Source organism: Equus asinus, chromosome 4 (assembly GCF_041296235.1).
Source record: "Equus asinus isolate D_3611 breed Donkey chromosome 4, EquAss-T2T_v2, whole genome shotgun sequence".
NCBI lineage: Eukaryota > Metazoa > Chordata > Mammalia > Perissodactyla > Equidae > Equus > Equus asinus.
Genome location: NC_091793.1, coordinates 84279265 through 84293361, shown reverse-complemented (window position 1 = coordinate 84293361; position 14097 = coordinate 84279265). Strand labels below are relative to the sequence as shown.

General features: G+C 34.6%; 1 protein-coding gene across 5 annotated transcripts in view; it reads left to right on the top strand.

Moving 5' to 3' along the window:
- Nucleotides 1–14097, top strand: part of LRP1B (LDL receptor related protein 1B) — a 1812874-nt gene that overhangs the window by 1080895 nt on the left and 717882 nt on the right. For all 5 annotated transcript variants that reach the window (XM_044768977.2, XM_070507612.1, XM_070507613.1 and 2 more), the window contains exons 16-17: nt 6843–6983; nt 11332–11457. In XM_044768977.2, the coding sequence (XP_044624912.2) occupies nt 6843–6983; nt 11332–11457 (267 nt within the window). The remainder of the gene's footprint in view (nt 1–6842; nt 6984–11331; nt 11458–14097) is intronic.

The window sequence follows — 14097 nt, the reverse complement described above, 5'->3', positions numbered from 1 at the left end:
TTGGAATATTGTTATTGATATAGAAAAGATATTGATCACTGGATATCTCTATGTAAATAAAAATTTGGTGACTTTTAGTTTGTTAAGAAATACTATACACAATGTTGGTTATGCACATGCTGTTAGGAGATTTGTTATTATGACTATACACATGTGATTATATATCTGTTGAAAGTTAGAGGAAATTTTTCTGAGATTGTTGGTGTCTTTCTAATATCTGTGTGATGAGGTAACCCCAATGTAATAAAAGGGGATAAGAAAGAAGAGTATTTTATCTATACTTGTTACACTAAAGAATGTTGTCATCAATACAGATGAGTTCCTATTTGAAAATTTGTTTTTGCATTTCACTGTTAAAAATTCTACTATATCTTTTAATATGGAGTGCAACTCGCTTAGCTTCCTTTCAAATATAATGGTAAAAATCAAGAGAAACAATTAGTAACTCATTTCTTGCAAAGAACTCAAAGTGTGTTTATATAAATTATTCCTGTTCCTATTCATTTAGTGGTAAAGATTTTTTAAGGATGTGTTAGCTTTAGTTTGCAGATAAGGAAATGAAAATGCAAAAGGACTACAAATACAGCTCATTGTTGCAGAGAATAGCACAAAACAAACATCAGTGTGTCACTAACCTCTCATTAATGCTGATTCTTCTGGGCTTCTAATTTAGTTTGGGCTAGATTATAGTCTTGCGACTGGTCTCAACTGGATTAACTCTGTAATCTGAGCTAATAAGCAGAACAAAAATACATGTTGCAACCCTTGAGATATGATCATCCTGGTTTCAGTCATCCTCATTGAATAGACATCAAATGAACAAAAACCCATTGGCAGATGGTCAGGCCAGAATTAAACACCAACGGTTGTTTCTCAATGAATTTGTAGCATAAGGCTATGCCAGAAGAGGCATTTACGCAGCAGAAAAATATTGGCATGCTACATGATTGATTAAGGATGCATTCTAATGCCATGCCTGGAAGGAATCAAGAATGAGAGTAGGCTGGACTCTTTGTCCTTGTGAATCTTGTGTGTTATGGCCAAATCCTCTCTCAATTAGAAATGAAGCCTACTGCAGTATAGTAACTTAGAACTTACTGCCTTGGAGAAGCATATGTATAGCCAGTCGATCAATTATCAAGTGAGTTTTTTATTTATCTTGATGCCTTTGAGGGGAAAATCACAACGTACAAAATTAATAGATGATGACATGGATAATCCCAAGAAATTAAGTTAAGCTACTAAAAAATTATGGTCACTGTCTTTTTAAAAGAGTAGGATAATTTTGTCTAGAGTAATGAGACAGTGATTCTTTAAATGCCTCTTTAGGTGACTGAAAGAAAAGACAGAGCTTTCCAACATCACTTACTCCCAAGAGAACAACTTAAACATTGCAAAAATATTGGTCATCCAAGGGTAGCACTGCACAATTATGTGTCAGTGGTACTCTGCGACCTTCTTCACCTTCTGGAACACCAGATATATTCCTCTGTCAAAAACAGTGCTCTACTATGACGGAGCCATTTATCTGTTCAGCTGTGACAAGCCTTATGTTCTAGGATATATGCAATCTAATGTGTAGTAAAAAGTTTAAAGCAGTAAAAAGTTTAGAAGCCCCATCCAAATGAATATTTATGGCCTTCTGTGCATAGGATCTCACAAAAGATTATGTACCACTTAGGTTGGCTGCTCAGAAGACCACTCTATCTAATGAAAGGTCATCCTGCTATGATCTAAAGAAGAAAATTCAAAATCTATAACAGCATTTTTCACACTGCCTTCCTGCTTATATAAAGGCATCCAACAAACTACAACTTCAAGTCTTCTTTTAAGGTTTTTCTCTGTCCCAGCTCACATAAAGGGATAGTAATCCTGTACTCCCAAAATGCAAAAACAAACAATTTCTTAAACAAATAAACATGCCCTAATGTGAGACATTTAGGGGCAATAGGAAAATTTCATTTTTTGTACTGGGACTAATGATTTTATAATGTAGTTACCTTAATTTTGATACAATCAACAGCAAAACATCAATTGAGAGGGAAAAGAAGAATTAGTTTAGAATAGATTACCACACAAGGATTGAGAGGAAGGGAAGCAAGCTTAGAAACATAGGCACTAATTCATGGGAACCACAGCTTATTAAACCAAGGTCAAGAACCTATGTATTAAATCCATTCCTGAGATGGGATCCAAATCTGAGATGATTCAAAACTAAAAAAAAGTAAAACAGTTTACTAGTAGAGTTTCTTCCTTTATTATGATCTGGACATTAACTCCTACAATTCCTCTACCAGTTTTAACCAAAGAAAATAGTTAATTCTACGATGCATAGTTCCATTTCCCATAAAGAGTCATGCAGAAGCCTTCTAATTTCAATGTTCTAACAGCAGATATCAAAGGATGTATGAGAACTGGCAGTTCCTTTCCAGGCATGTCATGATTCATGTCATTTTATTTTTAATTCTGGTTAAATTAAAGTATTATTTATTCCTTTGGCAGTTTTCTTACTGGTGAGATCATGTAATATTTTTACTAAGGGACCCTAGCAGTAGAATTACAAGTTTGGCATCAGTTTTCAAATTCACAGTGCAAAGCACAACTCTAAAGCAAAGCTCACAAATCTAGCACTTGTTAATATACTGAAGGCAACTTATGGCTGTGCCCAAACACCCAAGTGCTATGTAGTTTCAGTCACATTAAACACTGGAAAAAAATTGACATGCATGGAGCTTTTCCTGTATGTTCACTTTTTTGGTTGTGGGGGGAAACTTATCACTCTCTTGTTTCTTTCTATCTGTGTATTGATCTTTTTTCCCCTTAAATTAAACTAACTTTATCCATATTCTTGAGTGATGGGAGAAGAGCATTAGCTACTGACCCAGTTGAAGTGAATGGTTTTCCTGAAGCATTTATATAGTCCCCAGAGACAGAATCTCTCACTACAATAATGGCTGTGATGTAGAATTACATATCTCTGTTAGTTCCAGTAAGTCAAGCAACAAATATTTTTAAACGTCTACTCTATGCCTGGTTCTTTTCTGAGCATCGTTCTGTTCTGTGACATTGTCCTTCCTGCATTCAAGAATCTCAAGTGGAAACATTAGATGCGTAAAAATGAATTATAGAATAACCCCTTTATAAAGATTTGTGCAAGGTATACAAAATACTAATCTTATTTTTTATAGGTGCTGTTGACTGTTTTATGTGATGCCAAATATACTTGTTTCATCATCTCGTTGATTCTCACAAAAGTTAGTGGATTGCCTGACCGTCAGCTGGGGTGCTATGATAGATGACATTGCTACCCAATTCCGCAGAGTTAGGTCAATCCTGGGAAGACAAACCATGCTTTTTGAATGTCTAAACCGACATCTTATCCAGATTATCACTTATCCCATTAAATGTTTTCTTAATAATGGACATTGTTGGCTCAAAAATAACCTGTCTTCTATCTTCATGAATCCTGAACAAACCTGATAGGCAGCATTGAACATGGTTTCTCTGTGACATAACTACTGATTACATCTGGGAGACTTGAGTTAGGGCTGGAATAAACTAATGATGTCATATGCCCTGGGAGACTTTGGAAATCAGAACCCAGTATCTTTAAAAAATCTTTGAGTATGTTGTCGAGAATCACGAAGAGTCTGAGATTTTACCCTAGTTACAAGCTAACATGTTAGCCTGCTAGAGTTTCATAGATTCTAACAAAAGACATGCAATCCCTGGATCAGACACAAAGAATTTTATTACTCATAGCACAGCAGGACAGCACAAATTTCATGTTCACATTGGTTCTCTTTGCCCCATCCCACCCCTAAATCATGTCGGGGCAATGCACAGGCAGACCTAGGTAGATGCTGCACACACAGTAAGTTTGTATCACAAATGAAAACCTTGAATTTAAGAATCTGCTAGAAAATCTGCCCAATGTTTGCTCCAAAGAGAGACATTATCTTTACTATCCAGGTCAAGAAAAGAAAACTGCTCTCTGCTCTAAAAGGAGGCACTATCTCTATCTTCTAAGGTTGTTAGCTATGTAAACATCCTTGAAAAAAAGTCCAGAATAAAAGCTGACACAAGACATGTAGAAACACTGTGATTCTATGCCTTTCATACAACAAATTATAGGACTTAAAAGAATGGCAGACAAATTCTAAAAAGTCAAAGATATGTGGGGCTGGCTCAGTGGCACAGTGATTGAGTTTGCGTGCTCCACTTCGGCAGCCTGGGGTTCACGGGTTCATATCCCTGGCACAGACCCAGCACTGCTTGTCAAGTCACACTGTGGTGGCATCCCACATAAAATAGAGGAAGGTTGGCACAGATGTTAGCTGAGCAACAATCTTCCTTAAGCAAAAAGAGAAAGATTGGTAACAGATGTTAACTTAGGGCCAATCTTCCTCACACACACAGAAAAAAGTCAAAGATATTTGTATATGTTTTATTATATCTGTTAATACAGAAATAAGCAATGCCTAACTGCTATAACAAGTGATATTGATACATATTAATGACATTGATAAAGATCAATATCAGAAGCAATAAATACAAAAAAATGAAATTATTTCAGGAGGTTAGTTCTACTGGTTTTCAAACAATTATTCATAATCTGTTATAAAAATGAAAATGAAACTTCAGACATTGTCATCCTTTGTTTTTGAAAACTGCCATCTTGGTATTAGCAAACATCATTTAAAAATATCCAACCATCCACATATCTTTGAAATCATGTTTAAAACAAGTTCAGAAATTCTGTCTCTTTGTGTTCATTCCGTAATGATCTAAATATCATTTGAAAAACATTTGAACTCTGAGTAGACTTAAAAACCTTACCTCTAAATGGATTATGTTAAAGAATATTTAGCTTAAAGATAATTTTCTCAGGTGATTTGTCTTTCTTTAGACATCTTGCTCTTCTTTCGTATAGATGTAGTGATTCAGAAACAACTATAATTTCACTTTTGTATATGGATATTCTTGATTGTCCCTTAAAACTGTAGGTTGAGTTATTTGATCAAATGACAAAGTGAAAGCAAAGCTTTTTAAACTGAGGGGATTGTTATCAGAAGACAACCCATGGTTCATTGGGTTTTTCAGTCCTCAGCTAGGAGACGACAGAATTGACTTACTGTTTCTTTGCAGTCAAATATAGAGAGATGACAGAAGCTGAACTGAAGTGGGAGTGGAAGCTGATTACATCTCAAACTAGGTTTCTTGTCTGGCTGGAACTTTTTAAAAAACTCTGAGAGACTGTTGACTATTTGGCTTAATAATTACAGAGTAGAAATTAATCAAACTACTGTCATTAAGGGCCCAGTTCTAAGCTGGGCTTATATGGATTCAAAAGAAGAAATTAACCACCGTCGAAGATCTCAGGGTCTTGAAACTCAAAATAAGAAAAATTTCAACGTTATCCATGATCACTTCTAGAGATTTTGTTTTATATATGTATGTATTTAAACATATATACGTATTTATATATTTAACATTTATACATTTATATATTTAAACATATGTATATATTTACAAAATTTCTTGCTTTCAAGTGACCTTACAGAAATAACATCTTTAGAGAAATTGTTGCTTAAGCATTTTGTTATTAAAAAAGATTAAACAGGGAGGAAAAATTACCATCAGTCCCTGCATACGGTGTCTGCTTGTCTGAGAGAGGACAGAAGAAACACAGGATTGCCTCCATTCTAATTAAATATTTCATTCATCATACTGATTAGTTTTCACCCTTAAAGCCTTAAATAAGAGTCTGAATTTATTGGGCAGCTTTTCTTTTCCAGTCCCACAACCCACATGCCTAACTCTCTGAAGCAGATTCTCTGCAGTTATGGTTCAAGAGTCACATTCCCTGGTCCATTCTTTGCAGCAGGGCAAATACAAGGACTAAGGGAACGCTAACACAAGGTGTTCTAGAAGTGCCACATATGTTTTCTCAATATCCTTTATTATGAGAGTGTATGTAGGTTTTGTGACAGTTCGTCAGTCCAAGCTAGTTATCCAAAATAAAGTTTAAAGCCATTAGAACTGGGATGGAAAGATTGGCTTTTGTTTCTTTTAGCAATAAACCAGCTTTTGATAATTCAACATCTTTTCCGGTCCATGAAACACAAATCATTTACTTTAACCGTTGCCACATATTCCCTTCTTTTTCTAGACTCTATCGAATCCACTCAAAGAGAACAGAAGAATAATAAACTTTCAATTTGTGAATAAATCCCTATTAGCTGAATTCCTGACATTTGATTAGAGAACGTGGACTCTATGGAGAAAAACACTGCATAGGATCTGGATATAGAATGAGATAACTTTAACTTAATACTTCCTTGAATACTGAACCAGACCTGAGTTTTTCTCCCACTTGCAGACCAGCAAAGTAAATATAGCCATCAATGCTGTGTGCCATTGCTTTGTCTCTTCACTTCAATTAATTTTTGGTATACTCATCTATAAAATGGAGATAGTAAAATTCTTTGCCATGCCTACCTCATAGGTTATTTTGATGAGCAGTTGAGATTATGAATGAAAATCCTTTAAAAAAATAAAAACTCAACGTAAACATAAGGTGGTATTATATAATTATTGTTGTTATTGTTTATTTTTTTGGTGACAGTTGTTTAAAATAAATCTTTAAAATTCTTAGTTGAATGAGTCTTGTCAGAAAAGCTTAAAGTTTTCTCATTTCCAGAGATGGTTGTCACTACAATGTTAAGATGTTTTCATATTTTCTATTGTCAGTACTTTGTTATTAAAACAAAATTTACATTGTAATGAACTGAATATAACTAGTATTGTTCCAATACCTTGGATTTTTTTCTTAACTCTAGTTAATCCTGGAGAAGTATTACCTCACATATGTAAAGCTGGAGAATTTCGCTGCAAAAACAGACACTGTATCCAAGCTCGGTGGAAATGTGATGGTGATGATGACTGTCTAGACGGAAGTGATGAAGATTCAGTAAATTGCTGTATGTTCTCCTTCAAGTCGTCCTAAATATTCTTGAGTCTCTGAGTGTGTGAACTAGCAATCAGTTTGTGAAAATCTAAAATTATCTTTGATGCAAATTGAACTCAGGTTTTTTTCTCTCAGTCATCCTTTTGTATAGAGATTAGACCTTAGATTGCCTCTTTTGCATAGTTTTAGGGCACTCATTTTCTCATCCTTCCCCGTCTTTAATAGTATCATTTTGATTGCTCCGGAAGTCCTCTCCTTTCCTATTTTGTGCTGTCAAAGCCACCACATCATTGTCAGAAGGTTGCTATAGGAGACCCCTTTGGATCTCTGAATTTAAAAATGTGGAAAATCAATTTAAACTCCCTCAAGGCAGAGTTACTTGTACAGAAGGTCACGATCCACTCCATTGCTCCTTGGCAACAGAGCCTTGAAGAAGATCCAAGGAAACAGACATGGGTTTGGACCATGTTATTATCTAACTTCACAGGCTCAGTACATGGGAGAAAACACATATGGGGCACTCAGATAGAAATTAAAGGTTTGATTTTCTCCCCTTTGGCTTCTGTCTAGCTGTTTTTCATTTACTGAAATAGGAATAGTTTCACGTTTCTGGTAGGAATAAGGAATTGTCCCCATACATGGAAGGAAAACACTTTGAGAAGCACATTAAATAATGTTTTGAGAATGTATTTGGTTAGAGTCACTACCTGAATGATTTTGAGAGACATGGAGTATTTTTATATGAGGAGAGGTATGTGTTGGACATATGTGTTTTTGGTCGTTTGATTTGACCTAGATACATTATTGTAAAAAGAAAGTTATTTTTCTTTCAATTAATGACATTTTCCAGGTTAAAGTGGTTGAACTAATTGAGAGTTAATTGGCAGTCCTCCATTTTCCTTTCTTTTTTTTTTAAATCAAGAATATAAAAATAAAGTTTTGAAGATTCTTTGTTAAGAACAGATAAAATTGGTCTGGGCATCTCTAGCTATTAGTGCTGTCAGGTCGATTACAACTCCTACTAAACTTGTGTGCAGTAGAGGGGAACCCTGTCCAGTTTTTTCATGCCATCCTCTCACCTTCCAGTGCTATATCAGACAATGCTCTGCTGCTATTCATAGGGTTTTCATGGCCAGTATTTTCGGAAGTGGGCAACCAGGTCCTTCTTCCTAGTCTGTCTTAGACTGGAAGCTCCACTGAAACCTGTCCACCATCGGTGACCCTGCTGGTATTTGAAATACCAGTGGCATAGCTTTCAGCATCGCAACAACACACAGCCATCACAGTCTGACAACCGACAGACGGGTGGTGTGGTTCTCTGATTAGGAAATGAACCTGGGCCACAGTGCCGATTCTTAACCACTAGGCCACCAGGGCTGGCTTTAGACATCTGTATCATGCAACTATCTGTGCTTTGGGACAAAACTCCAAGAATATGGACTTCAAAAAAATATTTTCAAATTGTGGCATAAATATATAATACTTAAATTGTAATTAATATATAAATATAGCACTACTTTCTCTTAATTTCCAAATGTGAACTCTGACTTCAACATTATGTACTTCTTATTTTCAACCCCATACATTATACTGTAAAGTGTGAATCCACAAATAAAGTATTAAATAGTAAACTGATACAATTAGCCAAAAGCTTTGGAGTGAGAGGAGTATTTCATCTAAGAGTAAAGGGTGTTCATTTTCCCTAATTTTTTATACAAATGATGTGTTATTTATTGGCTAAATTAATTGCCTCATTCTTTTTGACTCACAATGTTTATTTATGGTTTTAGTTAGTGCTGCCTACATATCAACTTCCAGGGTAGTCACAGAGTGGCTGTGCAGAGCACAAATATTTCATCACGATGTTCATGCGTTAGTCTTTTAGGGCCATGCTTCTATCTGTGTGATTGTTCTTTTCACCAGCTCACAAAGAAATTCATTTCCTCTGTAAGCATAGCGGGCATGACATTTGTACTGTTAATTGCAGTGTTAAATTTCCTAATCAGTATGTTTTTCTTGATTATTTTCGTTACTGTCCATCCTATCACCCAAGCCTACATCAGGGGCTTTTCTTGGAGTCTTCTATTTCACTTATAGTCTATACTCACTTATATCAATAAGTCCTCTCTCTTTTACCTCCTAAATAATTAATTTTTCTTCTTTACTTCTTCTCAATCTTCACTGGCTAAATTAGGCTTCTATCCTAGATTAACTCCATAAGTGTCTTGTTATTATTCCTACCACTATTCATCCCTTAATGAAATCCCACTTTCCACACTACTTCCAGAGTGACATTTATATAATGAAATCTAATCTTATTATTTCTGTAACTGCAAAACCAACAAGTTAAAAATCTAAAATCTGTTGACTCGTATATAAGAGACTTCATCTTATGTCTTGTATTTACATTTTTATCCTTAAATGTCTATCATGTATCCACATATGCTCTTTGTCCTTAGCAAGTTGAACTATAGGTTGATTTCTAAAAAGCATCCTTCTGTTTCTCTCCTCTGTTACATTGCACTGTCTTTTGTGAAATTGTATAATTTCACTCTATGAAATTCCCTATAGTTTACCATTACCTCCACAGGGAAGTCCTTTCAGAACACCAAAAAATTTCCTTCTCAATACAGCCTGGTTGGAGTAAAACATCTCCTTTATTATAGTAGTTGTCAAACTATATTGCAATTATATGCTTACTTATCTGATATATTTAATAGATGAATATCTTCAAGAGGAGACAGATTATATTGTAGCATCTTTGTAGTCTCAGAGTCTAGCACAGCACCTAGCACATGGATGAATGAATGGCTAAGTAAATGGGGCAAGGGAAAACTAAACATCTCTGGCCACCTTCCAGCAGTACGATGACGTTTCTGAACATTGCAGCGATTCTAACAGCGTTATATTCCAGAGGTCCCATGGTTAATATTCCAGCTCTATGTAATTCATTTCAGAGTATTATTTAGATTTTAAGTACTCATAGGCTTCAACCTTGAATTTTATCATTCTACTTTCTATCCTTTAGCTTCTCAACTCCATATCACAAGACTATGAATTGTATTTTGCTTTTCCTTTTTGAACTCTGATTTATATCACTGATAAAAATTGCAAAGGTCCTTGATCAAGCTTCACTAAAGTGCTAATACATAATCTTGGTACTTTAAAATATTGACCCTCTAATATATTGGATGACTTTTATTCTTGCTAAAGTCCCTGAAGTGAGAAGAAAATGTTAATCATGTTCAAATGCCAGAAAAAAAAAAATAAGCTTTTCCTCCTATTTTTTTTATGCACGAATAAAAACTTTCTAAAAAGTAATAAAAACACTTTATCACCAAAGCTAGTTTAAGGAAATAGTGTTTTGTAGAAACTGACTGGAAAGGCATACATTTGCTATGCAACAGCATGATAAAATGGCTATTTTTCATGTTCTAAGTAAAACTAATACCAAAATTTATTTTTATCACACGGAAGTGCAACTACTGGGCACAAGGAAAATTACTTCAAAAGCAATGTTGAAGTTGTGAAACAAATACTAAAGAGCATGCCAATTCAGTTAGGAATTTTGCCTCCAGAAAGCAGGAAAAATAATCACAGGAGGTTAACTTTAAGATAGTCTCCTGTGGTGCTTAGATATTGGAGGTTTAATCTTAGCTGTGCACAGCTTCCCATGTGAGGATTGGTCTTCTCCTCACTATATTTTGTGGTTGCATTTTTATTTGTTTGTACTAGGGGAGAAAATTCATGATGATCATTTTTATTACTAAAACTATGCAGGATCTCATATTTAGCATCAACTCCAGGTCACAAGTGATGCATTTTTCTTTTCCGTATTTTCCCTCCAGTCCCCAGAAACATTGTAGAAAACGTAGGAAAATTAAGCTTATTTAATATTACGAGAAATATTTGAGTGGATGTATGGTTTAAAAAAAAAACAAGTATTTCGGATATGTGATTAAATCATTTGTTACATACTTGTTAGGCTTCACATTAAAATTTGAGGTTAATTTTAAATGTTTTTGGTAAAAATTCTGAAATTGAGTCACCTATTGTGATAAGGAATGGGGAAACAAATTAGTGATATAGTTGATTTTAGTGAAGACATTAAAAGTGAATAGTTTCTTTTTATATAAGTTTTAATTACCTGATGTCCTCTATGAAAATGTTACATTTTAACAGAGCCTAGAATATTAATATTTTCTATAAGATATGAGACAGTGAATGACAGAAGTTATGGCATTTATTGTACTATATTATTATTACTGTAACTTTTCCATAACTATCTATAATAATCCTAATTTTATCCAATTTAAATCATTAAACTTACTTGTCCTCTCCCTCCATCCCCCCCATCCCAGTCAATCATAGTTGTCCTGATGATCAGTTTAAATGCAAGAATAATCGCTGTATCCCCAAGAGATGGCTTTGTGATGGAGCTAATGATTGTGGGAGCAATGAAGACGAATCCAATCAAACTTGCACAGGTAAAGGTTTGTTTGGATATATATACACACACTTAAATCTCTTCCAAAGTTAGTTTTCATAAAAATGCAGGTCAATGCTTTGAAGTAAACTGAACTTTCCTAGTGCTGATGATCTGATTATTGCAGTAGTAAGTGAATTCAGTTTGAGGCCTGAAAAGCTAGAATACAAATTATCTTTTACTTAATCTTTGGGCATAACTCTGCTTTCCAAAGTAATTTGGCACTTTATCTATCCATATGGGTTGACTGTCAATTTACTACTTGGACAAGACTTGTCCCTGCTAAATCTTACTTGGCAGTGGAGGTTGAGGTTTGTTAGCATGCTGTGATGTAGGCCATCTCACAAGAAGAACTATTTTTTTTTTACCTTGAAAAAATAATTTATGTATTTTATTTAGTCTGCTGTAGAATACCTCTGTGAATAGTTTCCCGTTCCTGGCACATTATTTATGTGATGTAGCTTAGGTTTTTTTTTTCATGAAGTCCCAAGACCACTAAGCCTATTTATATTTCCATATTATTTATCCCATTGTAATAAATCTTTGAATCCCCAGCCAGATTCCCACTGAATGGGAATATACAGCTTGTGGTACAGGTTACAACAGAGTGCCAGAAAGGTCATTATTAGTCAGATAAGTATTGAAAAATGATAGTGAGTAGCAATAGCCGGTGCTTCTCTTTAAATGATGAAGAAAATATAGTATATTTGATGACTTATATTGATATGATCAGTAAAAATAGATTTTTAATCATCACGTACAGCAACATCAAAACATATCAACCTCCTTGCTTTCTCTATTTGCCAAAATAAGCTTTACTAAATAAAAATTATTATAAACTATTAGTGAAAACTGTAGAGGCAGCATCTAGAGAAAAGACTGAGGTCAAGAAACCTGGTTTGTACTCTTGGTTTTGCTACTGGTTTTCTCTTGGAAAGACTTGTACCTCTCTGTACCTCATATATAAATTAACTAGAAATGTTTACAAAGAGCTTTTTACCATGTCCTAAGCAACAATGACAAGAACAAAGCAGTTACCATTCCATAATCTTAACCCTCATCTTATATTCAATTTTTTCCATAGTGACATATTTCCTGAGGCTCCATGAGTTGGTTATTCTCTTGTCCCTTGATTAAAAGCTTGATCCAATATTTTAGAGTAACTGATTTATTTTCAAGATATTTTGTGTGTCTTGTAAAGTTGTTTTACAAAAGACTTTCTAAGGGACATCTAGAGACCATCTGGTCCTAGGTCCCTGCCTTCAAGTTCATTCATTTCATAGATGAAGCATTGGAGAAGGGACTTGCCTTACTCACATCATTGGTAAGCGTTCAGGGGAAACTCAATCCATGAGTTCTGTCTCCAAGGCCATTGCTCTTTTTATCAAACTATGTTATCCTGAGGATTAGCTAGAATTTTAGGTCTGGTCAATTTAACTTTGCCCAGGTTGCCCTTACAATATGGCTATAATTTACAGTAAAGCATCTTTCTAAGCTAGTGCAATTATTATTCTTTTAAGGTTAAGGTTCAATTCAGTGACTATGCTTCATTACATCCTAAACAGATAGATCTGCTTTCACCTTAAAATAAAAGGTATTGCTGACTTAATTAATCACATCATGTCTGCTTCATTTCTATTATGTTTTTAAGATTTACTTGTTTCTATATGATTTTTACAGGGGTATTGAGGATAGACTAGCTACTTATAGCAGTAAAAACGGAAATGCTATGTATAAGAGCAGATAAAACAATATCAATCCTAATTAGTAAGATTTCTAAGACACTCCAGGCCTGTAGTCCTCTAGGAAATAGAACACAACTTACTTACACCTCAAGTGCCACTTTAAGTGATGTCAGCTGAGGTCTGTCACTCAGTACTAGGTCTTCTTGTTGATATGTTTATGATAGCTATGTTTACTGCACACCTTAAGAAACTGAATAAAAAGAACAAAGAGAAAAATAAATATGCCTTTTAGTTTTGAAAACTAAGTGCTTCATGTTAGTTTTGAAAACTAGTGCTTAGTTTTGAAAACTAAGTGCTCACAACATGCTGTTGTGTTTTGATGTATTTCCATTTTGTTTTACCAAAATAAATAAATAAGTCACATAGCTCATCATCTTGGAAAGATATGGTAAATTCATTAGATTATGTCCTTGGCTGGATCATTTCTATGCATTTCTAGATATAGGCATATACATAGACATGTATCCTAGATAAAAGATTTCCCATCGGGGGATTATTTTGTAATTGATCCACTGTCCAGTAGCCTTTAGCATGGTGACTACTTTACATCTAAAAGAAAATCCTTTTCTACAAGAAATCAATTTCCTATTTGTTCTTTTGGGATTTCTCCTTCATAAAGCAACTAATTCAATAAATATTTATCATGGCATTGGAGATAGGATGAGGAAAAATACACAATACCTTTCCTTGAGAAGCTAAGAGTGAAGATGGAAAGACATGTAAACAGGCCATTCTAATGCAATATTCAAGGTGCCAAGTTGAACTACATGGGAGGATATAGGAAGAACAACTAATTTAGTTCTTAGCTATCTTGGAAGGATTCCTGAAGGAGGTGATGTCCAAGCTAAGCCTTAAGGAAAAAAAGCATAAGAAAAACACCTAAATAACAGTTCAAT